Source organism: Pleurodeles waltl, chromosome 4_1 (assembly GCF_031143425.1).
Source record: "Pleurodeles waltl isolate 20211129_DDA chromosome 4_1, aPleWal1.hap1.20221129, whole genome shotgun sequence".
In the NCBI taxonomy this organism is placed as follows: Eukaryota; Metazoa; Chordata; class Amphibia; order Caudata; family Salamandridae; genus Pleurodeles; species Pleurodeles waltl.
This window is the reverse complement of record NC_090442.1, coordinates 44,787,726-44,802,121: the sequence shown is the minus strand read 5'-3', so window position 1 is coordinate 44,802,121 and position 14,396 is coordinate 44,787,726. Positions and strand designations below refer to the sequence as shown.

The 14,396-nt window shown below is 47.3% G+C and overlaps 1 protein-coding gene across 1 annotated transcript in view; it reads left to right on the top strand.

Annotated features, from left to right (window-relative positions):
• Positions 1–14,396, top strand: part of LOC138286968 (uncharacterized) — a 417,069-nt gene that overhangs the window by 205,673 nt on the left and 197,000 nt on the right. The window contains exons 13-14 of the mRNA XM_069227337.1: positions 9,563–9,880; positions 10,441–10,594. Coding sequence (XP_069083438.1) covers positions 9,563–9,880; positions 10,441–10,594 — 472 coding nt within the window. The remainder of the gene's footprint in view (positions 1–9,562; positions 9,881–10,440; positions 10,595–14,396) is intronic.

The window sequence follows — 14,396 nt, the reverse complement described above, 5'->3', positions numbered from 1 at the left end:
AGAGCACCACAAGTCCCCCCCATCCTGGCTTCCCCTAGGTGTCTAGTTTTCAAACATACACAGGTTTGGTAGATTTCCTTAGGTGCCGGTTGAGCTAGAGGCCAAAATCCACAGCTAGGCCAAAAAACACGTCAGATTTCAATGTAAAATTGTGCTGTGTCCATGTTGCGTTTCCTGTCACGGACACTTGTCCTCGCCACACAAGTGAGGTACCATTTTTATCGGGAGACTTGGGGAAACACGGAATAGAAGAACAAGTGTTATTGCCCCTTGTCTTTCTCTACATTTTTTACTTCCGAATGTAAGACAGTGTGTAAAAAAGAAGTCTATTTGAGAAATGCCCTGTAATTCACATGCTAGTATGGGGACACCAGAATTCGGAGATGTGCAAATAACCACTGCTTATCAACACCTTATCTTGTGCCCATTTTGGAAATACAAAGCTTTCCTTGATACCTATTTTTCACTCTTTATATTTCACCAAATGAATTGCTGTATACCTGGTATACAATAAAAACCCATTACAAGGTGCAGCTCATTTATTGGCTCTGGGTACCTAGGGTTCTTGATGAACCTACAAGCCCTATATATCCCCACAACCAGAAGAGCCTAGCAGACGTAATGGTATATTGCTTTTAAAAATCTGCCATATCTGGAAACAGTTATAGAACAAAAAAAACGTGTACAGAAATGGCTCTTTTTTACCCCCAAAAACCTTGAAGGGACTACTCAAATGACCCCTTCCTGAATTCACAATTTTGTCTACTTTTCAGAAATGTTTAGCTGTCCGGGATCCAGCATTGGTTTCACACCCATTTCTGTCATTAACTGGAAGGAGGCTGAAAGCACAAAAAAATAGTAAAAATGGGGTATGTCCCAGTAAAATGCCAAAGTTGTGTTGAAAAATTTGGTTTTCTGATTCAAGTCCACCTAATCCTGAAAGCTGTGAAGATGGTGATCTTAGCACTGCAAACCCTTTGTTGATATCATTTTTAGGGAAAAAAACACAATCTTTCTTCTGCAGCCCTTTTTTCCCATTTGACTGAAATCAACAACATTTTAGCTGTGTTTTGGCTAATTTCCTGGTCTCCTCCAGGGGAACCCACAAACTCTGGCTGGGTACCTTTAGAATCGCTGGGATGTTGGAAAAAAAGGATGCAAATTAGGAGTGTATAGCTTATGTGGACAAAACGTTATGAAGGCCTAAGCACAAACTACCACAAATAGCCAAAAAAGGGCTCAGCACTGGTGGGGGGAGGGGGGTGGGGGGGGGGGTGGGACGGGGTGGAGGCCCAGCAGCTAATGGGTTCACTTAAAAATTTATAACTTTGCTTGTGTATGTTGGACTTTTGTTGTTTTTAGTTTTGTTTGATTTAGATAAATATTGGCTATTTTTCTAAACTGGTGTTGTGTCCAATACTGTATGGGTTGATGCAAATACTTTACACATTGCCTTTGAGATAAGCCTGACGGCTTGTGCCAAGCTACCAAGGGGGTGAGCAGGGATTGTCTTAGGAGGGTAACTCCCTTACCCTGACTAGAGTGAGGGTCCCTGCTTGGACAGAGTGCAAACTGACTGACAACCAGAGACCCCATTTCTAACACTGGTGATCCTCGGTGAGGATAGAACTTGTATTTGTACTTGACATACAGTGATTGGTGTTCACTACTATTTTCAGTGCAGACCATTATGTGGCCACATACTACTTGGTTTTCTCTCTGTGGATTTTTTTCTTTTTCCTTTGTGATTATTTTTCCCATGGAATCTCTCTGCCTTTTTGGAACTCTTGCATCTGTATTGAACTTCACCCACAAGCATGTCTCAATCTGGGGATGCACCAGCTTTTGCTACAAAAGTTGTGTTGTATCTGGAGAAACTGGAGGAGTATACAGTGGCTCAACTTAAACAATTTTGCAAAGAACTTTCCTGCCCAATCAAAAGCTCCACTAGGAAGGAGAAGCTGAAAAAGGCTCTGAGGAGAATGGGGATGAGGATTAGCAGAGCATACATGATGTTTTGTTGGGTAACCCCGACCTGCCTGGAGGGAGGGCATCCAGGACAGGCAGTAGTGTTTCTTCCAAAGGTGTGATCCCTGAGGAGTTGCAGAACAGCTAAGCAGAGAGAATGCACCAATTTGTGTTAGAGAAACTTAAAATGGAAATGGAAGAGAAAAGATTAGCAATGGAGGGGAGAAAGTTGCTTTTGGCTCATCGGTTAAGTTTGAGGAGCTGGATCAAAGGAGCCAGTCCAGCAGAGATGGTGGCAGCAATACCACAGTGCAGCCTCAGAGGAGGGTACACGTCCCAAAGGATTTAGTGAAGAATTACAAGAGAGAGGATGACATATACCTGTGGTCCAAGGGTTACGAGTCAGCTCTCCACATGAACCTGGTCCCTGAAGTACACTGGGAGGCAGGCCTGTGGAAGCACTTCGAGGTAGAAGGGAGGGACAAAAACACAACTAAGAGTACGGGGTTCTTGTAACGGGGGCGAATCAATAGTGTATCAATTATAACACTAGGCCCCTCGTAATTCTCAACTAGAGGCGAGACATGGGTGGACTGTGGTGTATGATCTGGGAGGGGAATTTCCTTTACGGACTAGGTGGTCTCACACACTCTATGGTGTCATGCTTCATCATATGACCACCTAACCCCACCCAGGTAGGACAGTGCCACCTGGGCGGACTCAACCTCACTGTTAAAGGAACAGGAGGGAGTGCGTAAATAAATTCTGGTTCTGGAAAAGGGATCCAGCTAGACTAAGAAATAAAAACACCTAAACAGATACCCATGTGAGTTTTTTAATAGAAGGTTCTGTTTGGTGTGATTAAAAACAAGACTGGGACACCAATGTGAGAGCAATGACTCACTGGGTCACCTATCTAAAAGGAAGAAGGGAGGGACATCCTTAGGGGATCCTGAGGGGCTCACCTATTCTATCATGAAGGACACCCTACTCACCAGGTATGGTCTCACCCCTGAGCAGTACAAAGAAACGTTTAAATCCTATAAGAAAAAGGAATCCCAAACTTGGTTGGAATGTGTAGATTATTTTTACAGGTCACTGGCTGGCTGGGTGAAGGGCAGTAAGGTAACAGCTTATGAGGGGTTGTATAATTTGATTACATGGGAGCACTTGTATAGTCTTTGTTTCCCAGAGCTGTGCCAGCACCTAATTGACAGGAAGCTGACTGACCCCAGGAAGCTTGCCCGGGAAGGGGACCGATGGGAGAGCACCAGGGTCCAAAAGAGGTATGGGGGAAACACCACTAAGTGTGGGCAGGGTCCCCATCAGAAGAAGTGGAGGGGTAAGTGTAAACCCGGGCAGTTCTCTAAAGGGCCCCAACCTAGTCCCCAGGGTAAGGATTCTCAGCTCCCAGGTGGGAAGAAACCTTGGTTCTCTACAGGGAAACCTACAGAGAAGGCTCCCCACAAATGTTATGCATGTGATCAAGTGGGTCACATGAAGGGGGGACCCCCAAATGTCCCAAGTGTTCACAGGCACCCACTGGTGCTCAGTCACAGGGTTTGGCCAGTGTAGCGCTTGGGGAGGAATTGGTTCCAGGAGAAGGGTGGGAGGCAGCTGAGAGGACCCTTGTGCCTGAGAACACTAAAAAGTACAGGCAGTGGGTGACCATTAATGGACAGAGGGTGGAGGCTCTGAGAAACACAGGAGCCAGTGTGACTACTGTGAGGTGTCACCTAGTGTCTGAAGAGCAGGTAGTTCCCTATGTACTTCACCAAGTAGTTGCGGAGACAACTCTGAGAGCCTGTGTAAGGTGGCGCAGGTTCCCTTTGAGTCGGGGGAGGGTCTCAGGTTCTTTGAGGGCAGCTGTGAGTTGAATCATGCCTATTGATTGTCTGCTAGGCAATGACCTGGAGGATTCCCCTTGGAGTGAGGTGTAATGCCAGTCACATTTGGAGAGGTTGGGTCTGCCTGGGTGGGTGTGTGTGACCACCCGGTCTATGGCAGTCAGTCAGGTTGATCAGGAGGCCCTGGAGCCTGAAAGAGTGGCCCTGGTGCCAGCCAGGAAGAGGAAGGGCAAGGGGCGCGGGAAATCCACCCCAGAAGTTCCCACGGTCCAGAAGGAGGCTGAACCTGAGGGAGACGGAGCCTACAGGGGAACAAGTTGCTGAACTGAGGGAGGTGCCCGAGCTGACCCATTGGCAGCAGGAAGAGGGTCCCACCAGGGAAGAATTCTGTGAGGCACAGAAGTCATGCCCTACTGTTGATGATCTGCAGCGGCAGACTGCAGACCAGGCATCTGGCAAGGAGTCTGGATCACATTGGATCTATTGGGAGGATGGCCTCCTCTATAGTGAGCCTAAGGTTGCTGAGCCTGGGGCAGCACATGTGCTGGTGGTACCCCAGTGCTTCAGAGCATTCCTACTGGGTCTGGCTCATGATGTGCTTTTAGCAGGACATATGGGGCAGGACAAAAGAATCTTCTGTTTTTTCAGTAATGGGCAATAAAGTGGCAGGATTGAGCGTGTTGCACCTTTTTAATGTTATATGACTAGCTAAAAGTGTCAGTTCATAAGTAGTTAATCGTGCATTAGTAAGATGCTGTGTTTTTGTTTTGTTCAATAATGCGTCAACAGTGTGTGGGACCAACAGGGTGAGGGGTGAATCCATGACTATCCCGGCCGACTGGCACACTGCGACCGCTGCAGCGGCTACTGCCGGTAGACAACTCGGGAGTGCACGGGCCACTGGATCCAGTAGGGCCGAAAAATAAGCACAGGGTCGTTGTTTGCCACCATGCTCTTGGGTTAACACTGATAGTGAACATCCATTTCTCTTGCTCACATATAACTGAAAATCTTTACGATAATCAGGTGTACCCAGTACAGGTGCTGTGCAGAGTGTATTTTTCAATTCATCAAAACCAAACTGAAAATCGTCATTCCATTCAATTTTTTCAGGACAATCTTTGTGGGTGAGATGCAAAAACGGTTTTATCAAAAGAGAATAATTAGGAATCCACTGACGACAGAAGGATGTAATACCTATAAAGGCCCTAACCTCTCTCTGTGTCCTTGGAACCGGTATGTCTCATATTGCTTGTATTCTCTCAGCCGTTAACCTACGTCCCTCCTTAGACAGGAGGTGTCCTAGGTATATAACCTCCTATCTACAATATTGCAATTTGGGGAGGGAGACCTTATGGTGATGGTGTGCAAGATGTTTCAGTAAGGCTACAGTATCTGTTTTACAATTTTGTTCTGAAGTGGATGCTATTAAAACGTCATCCACATATTGAACCAGCGTCGAGGAGCAAGGAAAAACAAGGGTATCCAATTGACCCTTGAGGGCCTGGCTAAAAATGCTAGGCGATTCAGTATAGCCTTGTGGAGCGCGACAGAACCGGAAACTGCGACCACCCAGTGAAAACCCAAAGATGTGTCTGCTATCTGGATGAATGGGAATGCTAAAGAATGCATTTTTAAGATCGATAACAGAGAACCAAGTAGCGGAGGCAGGTTTCATTGTTAATAATGTCGTAATGTCAGGAACAACAGGGAACTGGGGTATTACAATCATATTGACCGCCCGTAAATCAATAACAAATCGGAGTCCTGGAGACGCAGTGCCATTAGATAATTTTTTATGAACAGGAAGGACAGGACTGTTACAATCATTACCACGCGTTTCTTCAATGACACCCAAATCAATCAACTGGGTCACAAAATTTTGAGTTGTTGTTCAATGTGTTGGGATAATTTGTATTGGGGAAGACGAGGTAATTTGGCATTGGCTTTCAAGCGTATGACATACGGTGGTATGTCCAGACATCCAACATCGTCTTTATGTGTGGCCCATAAAATGTCTGGCAAATCTCGAAGTTCGGGTGGAAGTGGTTTTGACAAAAATTGTGACGGGGAAATATTGGGACCTAAAGTAACATGCACTCCATCCGGAGAGCAATAAATGGCGGCGTAGAATTTCTTTAATAGGTCCAAACCCAATAAATTCTCACTACAGGCCGAAGTAAGAATGAGATGGGAGCTAATGGTGTAAGGACCTATAGCAACATGCAGCGGCTGGAAGACGGGGTTAGCCACCGGAACACCAGAAAAACCCATAGAGACGTTAATATTGCCAGACAGAGGGACCCCTTGGACCTCTTCCTGTTTAACAGAACTTTTGGTGGCCCCAGTATCTACCAAAAAATCATGTGGAGTACCGTCTAATTGTACCTCAACGTGAGGGCCATTCTGCCTAACAGGAATAGAAACTGGTCCCACCCCCCTCTGTCGAAGGCTGTCCTAGTCAAAGGAGGACCCCTGACCTTCATACGCATCATAGTCGTCATTAAAATATTGACGCTGGGATGAAGCATCAAAATAATTTGGGTGGGGGAGTACTGTGGGACCGTGAAGGGGCCTGCTGGCAGGGTCTGTCTGCAAGACCAGACCTACTGCGTGGTCTGTTGTCCTGTTGCAGTGGGGGCATGGGACGGCCTGTAGAGTTGTCCTTATTGGGGCAGTCATTCTTCCAGTGGCCCTCCTGCTTGCAATAGGCGCACTGATTGTAGGAGAGGGAAGAACGGGGAGGGCGTTGGGACTGCCTTCTGTCATTGGGAGGTCCTTGTGACCTTGATCTGGACTGCTGTTGACGGGGCTGAGGGTAGGCCTGCTGAAATAACACCTTTGTTTTCAACTCCTTCGTTTTTTTCTTGTTCTTTTCTTGTTCTTCTATCTCCCTGTTCTCTATTGGGCCATTGTCAGTATTCCAGTGGCAGTAGAGACTGGCCACGTACTTTCACACAATTTCAATTTTCCCTTTATGTCTGGTAATAAATTGTCCACGAATTTGTCAACAAAGAGTCTTATCCTCCCTTCAGTAGTCATGTCTTGGCCGCTGTAATCAGAAAAGACACCCTTAAACCTTGTATAAAAGTCCGAAACACCCTTGTCCTTTTTCTGTTTACAGGCGGCCAATTTATCCCAATTTATCCTGTGTGGTGCAAGTATGGTCTTCATTAAATCCAAGATACGCAGTGGGAGAGCCAATATAAGTGGGGCTGGTTTCGCTCCCCCAACTCTGTCCCTTTCTGCTGCTTGCAATTGGTCCCACGTGCCCCCTAGTTCAGCATGGTCGTGCCTCCGTACTTTTGACCATACTTCCTGCGGGACTACTGCTGCCATTAACATGTCAATATCGAACAACGTCATAGTACAGGATTCAAGAATTTGTTGCAGTTCTTTATAATATCCTGCAGGATTCTTACGGGGGTCAGGTAAGGCGGCTTTTAGGGTATATGTTTCAGATCTTTTCCATGGGGTGTGTACCCACATTTGTTGAAAATGCCCTGCTGTAATAACTTGGCCAGCGGCATCCATCACCGGTTCTCGCCAAACCGGCGGAACCTCTCTCATGGGAAACATGGATGCCTTTACAGAAGGACTACACATCCCCAGGCGGTCCCTATATGCGAGGCGAGTAACAACATAATCATGTAGACCAGAACCAAAAGGCAGTCCAGTAGAGGCGCGTTTTCAGAGGTCCACCAGTCCCGCAGGAGCTGAGGAACCATCATCCTCATATTCTTGTATTATAATGTTGCACATAAGGGTAGCTGCATGTAACTGAACTAAACCATCCCATTGTTTCATAGTGTGGACAATGTCCCTGACCCCATAGTCATTCCAATTAGTCATCCACCTCCGTGTCATTTCTTCAATGACATCTTCCTCTTGTGAATTAGAGAACAAGTGTCCGCGCAGGGTGCGCTTTCGCGGGGTCATGGGACGGGGGTATGTGTGGTGTCCGGACAGGAGTCAGGGGTGGGCCAAACGGGGGCCAGCCGAGGGGTGGGTGCAGTTGGGCGGGGCGTACTCTCTACAGGTCTGGTGATAGGAGGGGTGGTGGTGGGTGGCGGAGCACTCGCCTGAGATCCAACCGGGGGTGGCACAATAGGGTCACCTGGTGCAGGTTGAGGATGTACTGTAGGATATATTGGTGGAGTATATAACGGGGGTTTATCTAACATATCGTTTAAAAGCGGGTCTTCCTCAGGTGGCTTATCCACTACTGTCCTAGAAGGGTAACACTTATCAGTTTGTAAGTGAAGCCTTCGGTCATGTTCTAAAATTTTCTGTTGATGTTCAGCTACGTTAGAGTCATATACCTTTTCAGTCACCGTCCAGGTCTTATGTCTCTGTAATTCTTTCTCTGCCTTCCTACGTCTTTGATCTGCTTCTTTCTGCCAAGTCCGTAGTGAGTCAAACATCCCTGGTCTACTTTTTGTCACAAATAAACGTTCCTGTAAATAGTCTAACTTATCTTTATCAAACGTCCCGTGAATAGGCCATTGCAAATCAGGACTACCTTTGGTTCTTTTTCTCCATATATCAGACCAATTAATCGGACCTATGCCATATTTAACATATATATCATGATTCGGAGTCCCGGCCGGAGGAGCGGGGCATGTTTCCTCCAGGCGGGAGTCCTTACTGCAAAGACAACAACATAATTTCCTGAAACAACTGAACGCTGGCATTTTTTTATTATTCAATTATTAGAAATACTTACATCAGTGGTTTAAATACACCAAATAAATGGCAAATATGCCTTTTGCTTCCTATATATTTAAATGACAACTGAGGTCAGTCTTACCACTGACGTCGATCTTTGCAAAGAGCGATAGAAACGGTACAATACTCACAGACCTATTTTTAGACAGGAATCTTTCAACTCCCGTCCTTACCTGACACTTCTGTTATGGTCCGACAGTTGGGGACTCCAGTAGTTCACAGGAAACAGAGACCCGAATTCAGACAGCGCCAGGAGAAGTCGAGCCGGCTGGAAGACACACAGTGGAGATCCGCAGGTCCACGACAGAGAACGAAGCTCAGAATTTGGTGTGGGGCGCCTCCTTTGGAAGTCCAATCGTGAGTCCTCTGTCACCGGGCCGGTCCCCTGGATGCCTGACTCGGGTCCCTGTTCGGGCGCCAACTGAGGAACCAGGAAAGATTAGACCCCCACCCGGGGTCTCCTTCCCAGCGGTGGAGGGACACCCTTGTCCTCAGGGTCCGTTTAGCAGAGAGTACACAAAGACAGACGGAGTCACCAACTGGAGGAATAAAGAGAAGTTTATTAGATGGATTATAGCTCGAGCTAATACAGAGTCCCAGGACAGTCAAGTGACTATCCTACGGAGGCTGCCCCTTCACTCCGGGGCACCCTACCTTATATACACACATAACTGCTTAGTCAGAGGACAACTCCACCCCTGGCGTATTCAAGGTCCTCTGCGGCCTTCAGAATATTTCAGGGATACACGTGTGGTGGGAGAAGGTACAGATGCAGCTGGCAGGAGGTGGCAACGACCTGTATGAACCTGTTCTGGCAGTTACTGATTAAGCACGACAATTCTCGGAACTGTGATTGGAAAAAGTAAATGGCAGCGATAAGCAGATTGCAGCCCAAGGCTGTGAGCACAAGGTCAAACATCAAAGTTCAGAAGGTTTGCCGAGCACATGGCAACATAATAAAGATAAACAGATGCCTAGCAGCTATGGTGTATGATTAAGTTAATGTACATTTTCTCAAGTGGTATGACCAGAATGTCACTCTGGCCGAGTTTCTGCCTGGCCAGAAAGCGTGGGTCATGGCCCCAGTGGAGCCTTGTGCTCTCCAGGGTAAGTGGACTGAGCCTCTTGGGGTGGTGGAGCGCAAGAGTGATGTCACCTATCTGGTGAACTTGGAAACACCTATGAACCCTTTAAGGGACCTGCACGTGAACCACCTCAAACCTCACTTTGAGAGGTGTGAACTAACTATGTTCTTGGCAACATATGATGGGGTGGAGAACGAGAGTGAGCTTCTTCCTGACCTCCTGTCTGCTCAGGAGAAAGATGAGTCTGTGGAGGTGTGAGCCTCTCCCCAACAGTGACCCCAGAACAACAGAGGGACTGTCACCAGTTGCTGGAACAGTTTGCCTCCTTGTTTTCCTTGACCCCACAGGTCACTCATCTGTGTGGCCATGATGTGGACACTGGGGACAGTCCACCTGTGAAACACAAGGTTTACAGGGTGACTGACAATGTCAGGGCTAGCATCAAGGATGAGGTTTCCAAGATGTTGGCATTAGGGGTAATTGAGTTCTCCAGCAGTCCTTGGGGCAGCCCAGTGGTCTTGGTCCCAAAGGCTGCAGCTTGCGGTGGCAACTCAGAACTGAAGCTCTGTGTGGACTACCGTGGACTCAACGCCATCGCTAAGACTGATGCACACCCCATTTCCAAAGCAGATGAGCTCATAGATCGGTTGGGAGCTGCCAAGTTTCTCAGCACATTTGACTTAATGTCTGGGTACTGGCAGATTGCCTTAACTGAAGGGGCAAAGGAGAGGTCAGCATTCTCCACCCCAGAGGGGCACTACCAGTTCAGGGTTATGCCCTTTGGGATGAAAAATGCCCCTTCCACCTTACAGATGTTGGTCAACCAGGTTTTGGCTGGGGTGGAAGATTTCGGAGCAGCATACCTAGATGACATTGCAGTGTTCAGCTCTAGCTGGGATGAACACCTGCAGTACCTCAGTGAAGCGTTGAAGGCTCTGCAGAAGGCAGGTCTCACTATTAAGGCTAGTAAGTGCCAAATAGGGCAGAGCTCTGTGGTTTATCTGGGACACCAGGTTGGGAGTGGCCAGGTGGCACCCCTGCAACTAGAAATTGACACCATTCTGGCTTGGGAGCCTCCCAAGACCCAGACAGAGGTAAGAGCCTTTCTAGGTCTCACTGGGTACTGTTGGAGGTTTGTCAAGGGGTATGGCTTGACCTTTAAAAAGGAGCCCAAAAAGGTGATCTGGACTGAGGCTTACCAGACCGCTTTTGATGCTCTGAGGGCAGCCATGTGCATGGCACCCGTGAGGAAGGCACCCGACTTCTCCAAATAATTAGTTGTGCAGACTGACACTCCAGATGCAAAAAAAATAGATGATCAACGGAATGCAGAACAAATCAAACATTCACCCCCAGTCACAGATCTGGATTTAATCCATCAATTTTTTTGATCGCCATGCCATCCCAGTTTGGACCCAGTCCAGCCCGAATTGCTAGGCCAGGTCCTCTCTGGACCAGAAACAAGCATGCTGGGACCAGTTTAAGGGTATCATCCCTCTTCAGCCAGGCTAGCTTGACTCTGGTGGCATAGCGAGTAAGGGACCCACATTTAGGGCTAAATCCAACACTGGTACCAGTTTAGATTTAATATTCTGAGTTGCTTGATACCAAACAACCCAGGGTACAGAGTGGCCATCATGTAGCTGGGGAACCTGTGTTTGACTAGTGTCCAGCACATGTACTTCAAAATGGCTGCTCTGTTCACTCACTATGTCCCAGGTCTAGCAAGGACACAGTGGGGGCATATTGCTCATGTAATTATGCCCTCACATATAGTATGGTGCCTTATGGCTGTAAGGCCTACTATAGGGGTGACGTATCCATAACATATGCGGTGTAGGGAGGACAGGGCACACAGTGTGCCATGTCGAGTTTGTCTTTTCAGGTTTGCCCCAGTACACTCAGCCTGTACAGGCAGTGCTGGGTGGTATCTGGGTACAGGGCTTACAAATTCAGTGCTGCTGCCCTCAGGGGCCTACTCCGACTATCTCATGCCCTTGGTACTGGGGTACGCATTTACTAGGGTCTTACAGGGATATGTAAGAGTGTATCCAATTGTGCCAAGCATCACAACAGATTTAGGGAAAGAGCTGTGGCCCAGGGAACCTGGTGAGCAGGAGCCCTGGGCACCACCAACCTCTTGAACACATCAACATCAGGCAAAAAGTGGGGGCTAAAAAAGGCATCCTCTCACACTGACTAGTGCTAATTTGCAAGTGCACTGTATGTGTAAACTGTATGTGTAATTGGCTTTTCCATGATTGGCATATTTGATTTACTAGTAAGTCCCTAGTACAGTGCACTAGAGGTGCCCAAGGCCTGTAAATCTAATGCTACTAGTTGCCCTGCAGCACTGATTGTGCCACCCACATAAGTAGCCCTGTAAACAGTGTATGTGCATGCAGTTTTAAACTGCCAATTCGACCCGGCAAGTGTACCCACTTGCCAGGCCCAAACCTTCCCTTTTTGTACATGTAAGGCACCCTTAAGGTAGGCCTTAGGTAGCCCTATAGGCAGGGGGCAGTGTATGTTAAAGGTAGGACATGTACTGCTGTGTTTTACTTTTCCTGACAGTGAAATACTGTCAAATTTGGCTTTCAATGTTGCAAGGCCTATCTCTCTCAGAGGTTAACATGAGGACTGCCTTTAAATATCTTTCAAGTGAGTTTCTCATTCAGAGCAGACAGAGATATGGAGCTTGGGGGTCTCTGAACTCACAATTTAAAAACACACCTTTTGGTAAAGTTGGTTTATAGATTGTCAGTTTGAAAATGCCACTTTTAGGAAGTGGCATTCTCTTGCTTAACCAATCTGTGCCTACTTTTGTATTCCACATCTGAGTCAGACTGACAGTTGGGCTGTTGTGAATTCCCACTCTACAGTGACACAAAGGGAGCTGGGGTGTAGCCTGTACATCCTGGTGAGTCTCCTGAGCTGGAGTGGGGAGGGAGGAGCTGACACATACACCAGAAAGGACTGTGCCTGTCCTCACACAATGCAGTCTCCAACCCCCTGATGTGTGCCTGGGGCCAGGCCTGGGCAAGGCATGTTTTTGTGAACAACAGAGACTTTCCTTTGAAGTTTGCCTACTTCAAAGGCAGAAAGAGGTGTAAGTAGTGTACCCAAAACCGCAGACTTTTAGATTACTTCTGGAATCAAGAAGAACCTCTGCCAAGGAGAAGAGCTGAAGAGAAGGAGTACTGCCCCTTTGCCTGTGAGTGTGCTTTGCTTGGTTGGCCTGCAGTTGCTGCTTCTGCCTTTGAGAGGACAACGACTGGACTTTGCTGGGTTTTCCTGCTTGTGAAGTGTCTTCAACGGCTTGGATTGAGCTTGCCCCCTGTTCTGAAGTCTCAGGGCCATTAAAGACTTCCTGTGCTAGCACCTGGACTCTCTTCCTGAGACTCCTACCCTGCCAAGTGGTGCCGAATCCAGTCCCTGGGCCATTGAAAGGAGGAGCTAGTGGAACCAAGGCCAAAATTGACACACAGGAGCCACGTACATGAAAATCGATGCAGCACCTGCTTTGCGGCTGAATAATTGACACACCACCTGTATCGCAGCTGGGAAATCGACGCAACACCCTTGTGTGGCTGCCAAAATTGACGCATTACTCACGCAGCACAGTTCTCCAACACTGTGCCTCGGAATTTTGCATTGTCGCCGCGTGTGAAAATCATCGTGAACCTGCGCGAACCAGAGGCTGCCTGTCCGGAAATCGACTCATCACTCTACTGCAGGAGAAAAAATTTACTCCTTGCCTACCCCACCGGAGAACTAACGACACACGGACTCACTTACAAGTAAAGAATTGACACATCGCTGACTTTTCCAACACACGTTCGCCTGTGCGGCTTAATTTTTGGCGCAAACCAGGCACTTTGTGTAAAAACCATGCATCCATTGATTTCTATGGACTAAGACTCTTTTTAACTTAAACATTCTTACCTTTGCTTGTTTATGTTGATTTTTGTCATTTTGGTCTTGTTTGATTTAAATATAGGCTATTTTTCTAAACTGGTGTTGTGTCCTTTCTTGTAGTGTTTTCACTGTATTACTCTGTGTGTTGGTACAAATACTTTACACATTGCCTTTGAGATAAGCATGACTGCTTGTGCCAAGCTACCAATGGGATGAGCAGGGGTTGTCATAGGTGAATGATGTAGTATTTCACAGCACCACTCCTGGAACAACTGGAGTGTACACGGTCTTTGTCATTCTGACCGGTTTTGGATTGTGTGCAGCCCGTGTTTCAATGGCTCAGGTGCCTCTTTGCGTGTGCACTGAAAGTCTGTCTTTCTACGCAGCGCTTACTTTCATTGGACGCTGATCTGTTGATGTTCTCGATGAGGGCTCATTATCAAACATGCAAGTTTGCTACAGTGCTACGGGAAGCCGTTTGTGAGTTGCCCTTTGTGGGGACGGGTTCTCATTATGCTAATAGGGCTACTGGATTTGGAGACAGGTTCACATGGATTGTGGATACTAAGTATGATTCCACACCACACGACGCCTGTCGACCTCATCCGGGTTCTCCAGCTAACCAGCAGCACCTCATCTCGGGCTGAGATGATTGTGGCAACCAGGCGCATGAAGACTCCTCAGGGGAATTGTGGTCAATCAGAACTCATCCCTTTTTCTCTCCAAAAGTCTCATATAGGCAAAGACAACAGAGGCAGAATATAGTTCAATAAGGATTTACTGAAGTAACTGCATCTTAGATAAAAAACCATGTATTGCAATAACTAGGATGATAAAACACAATAAAAAC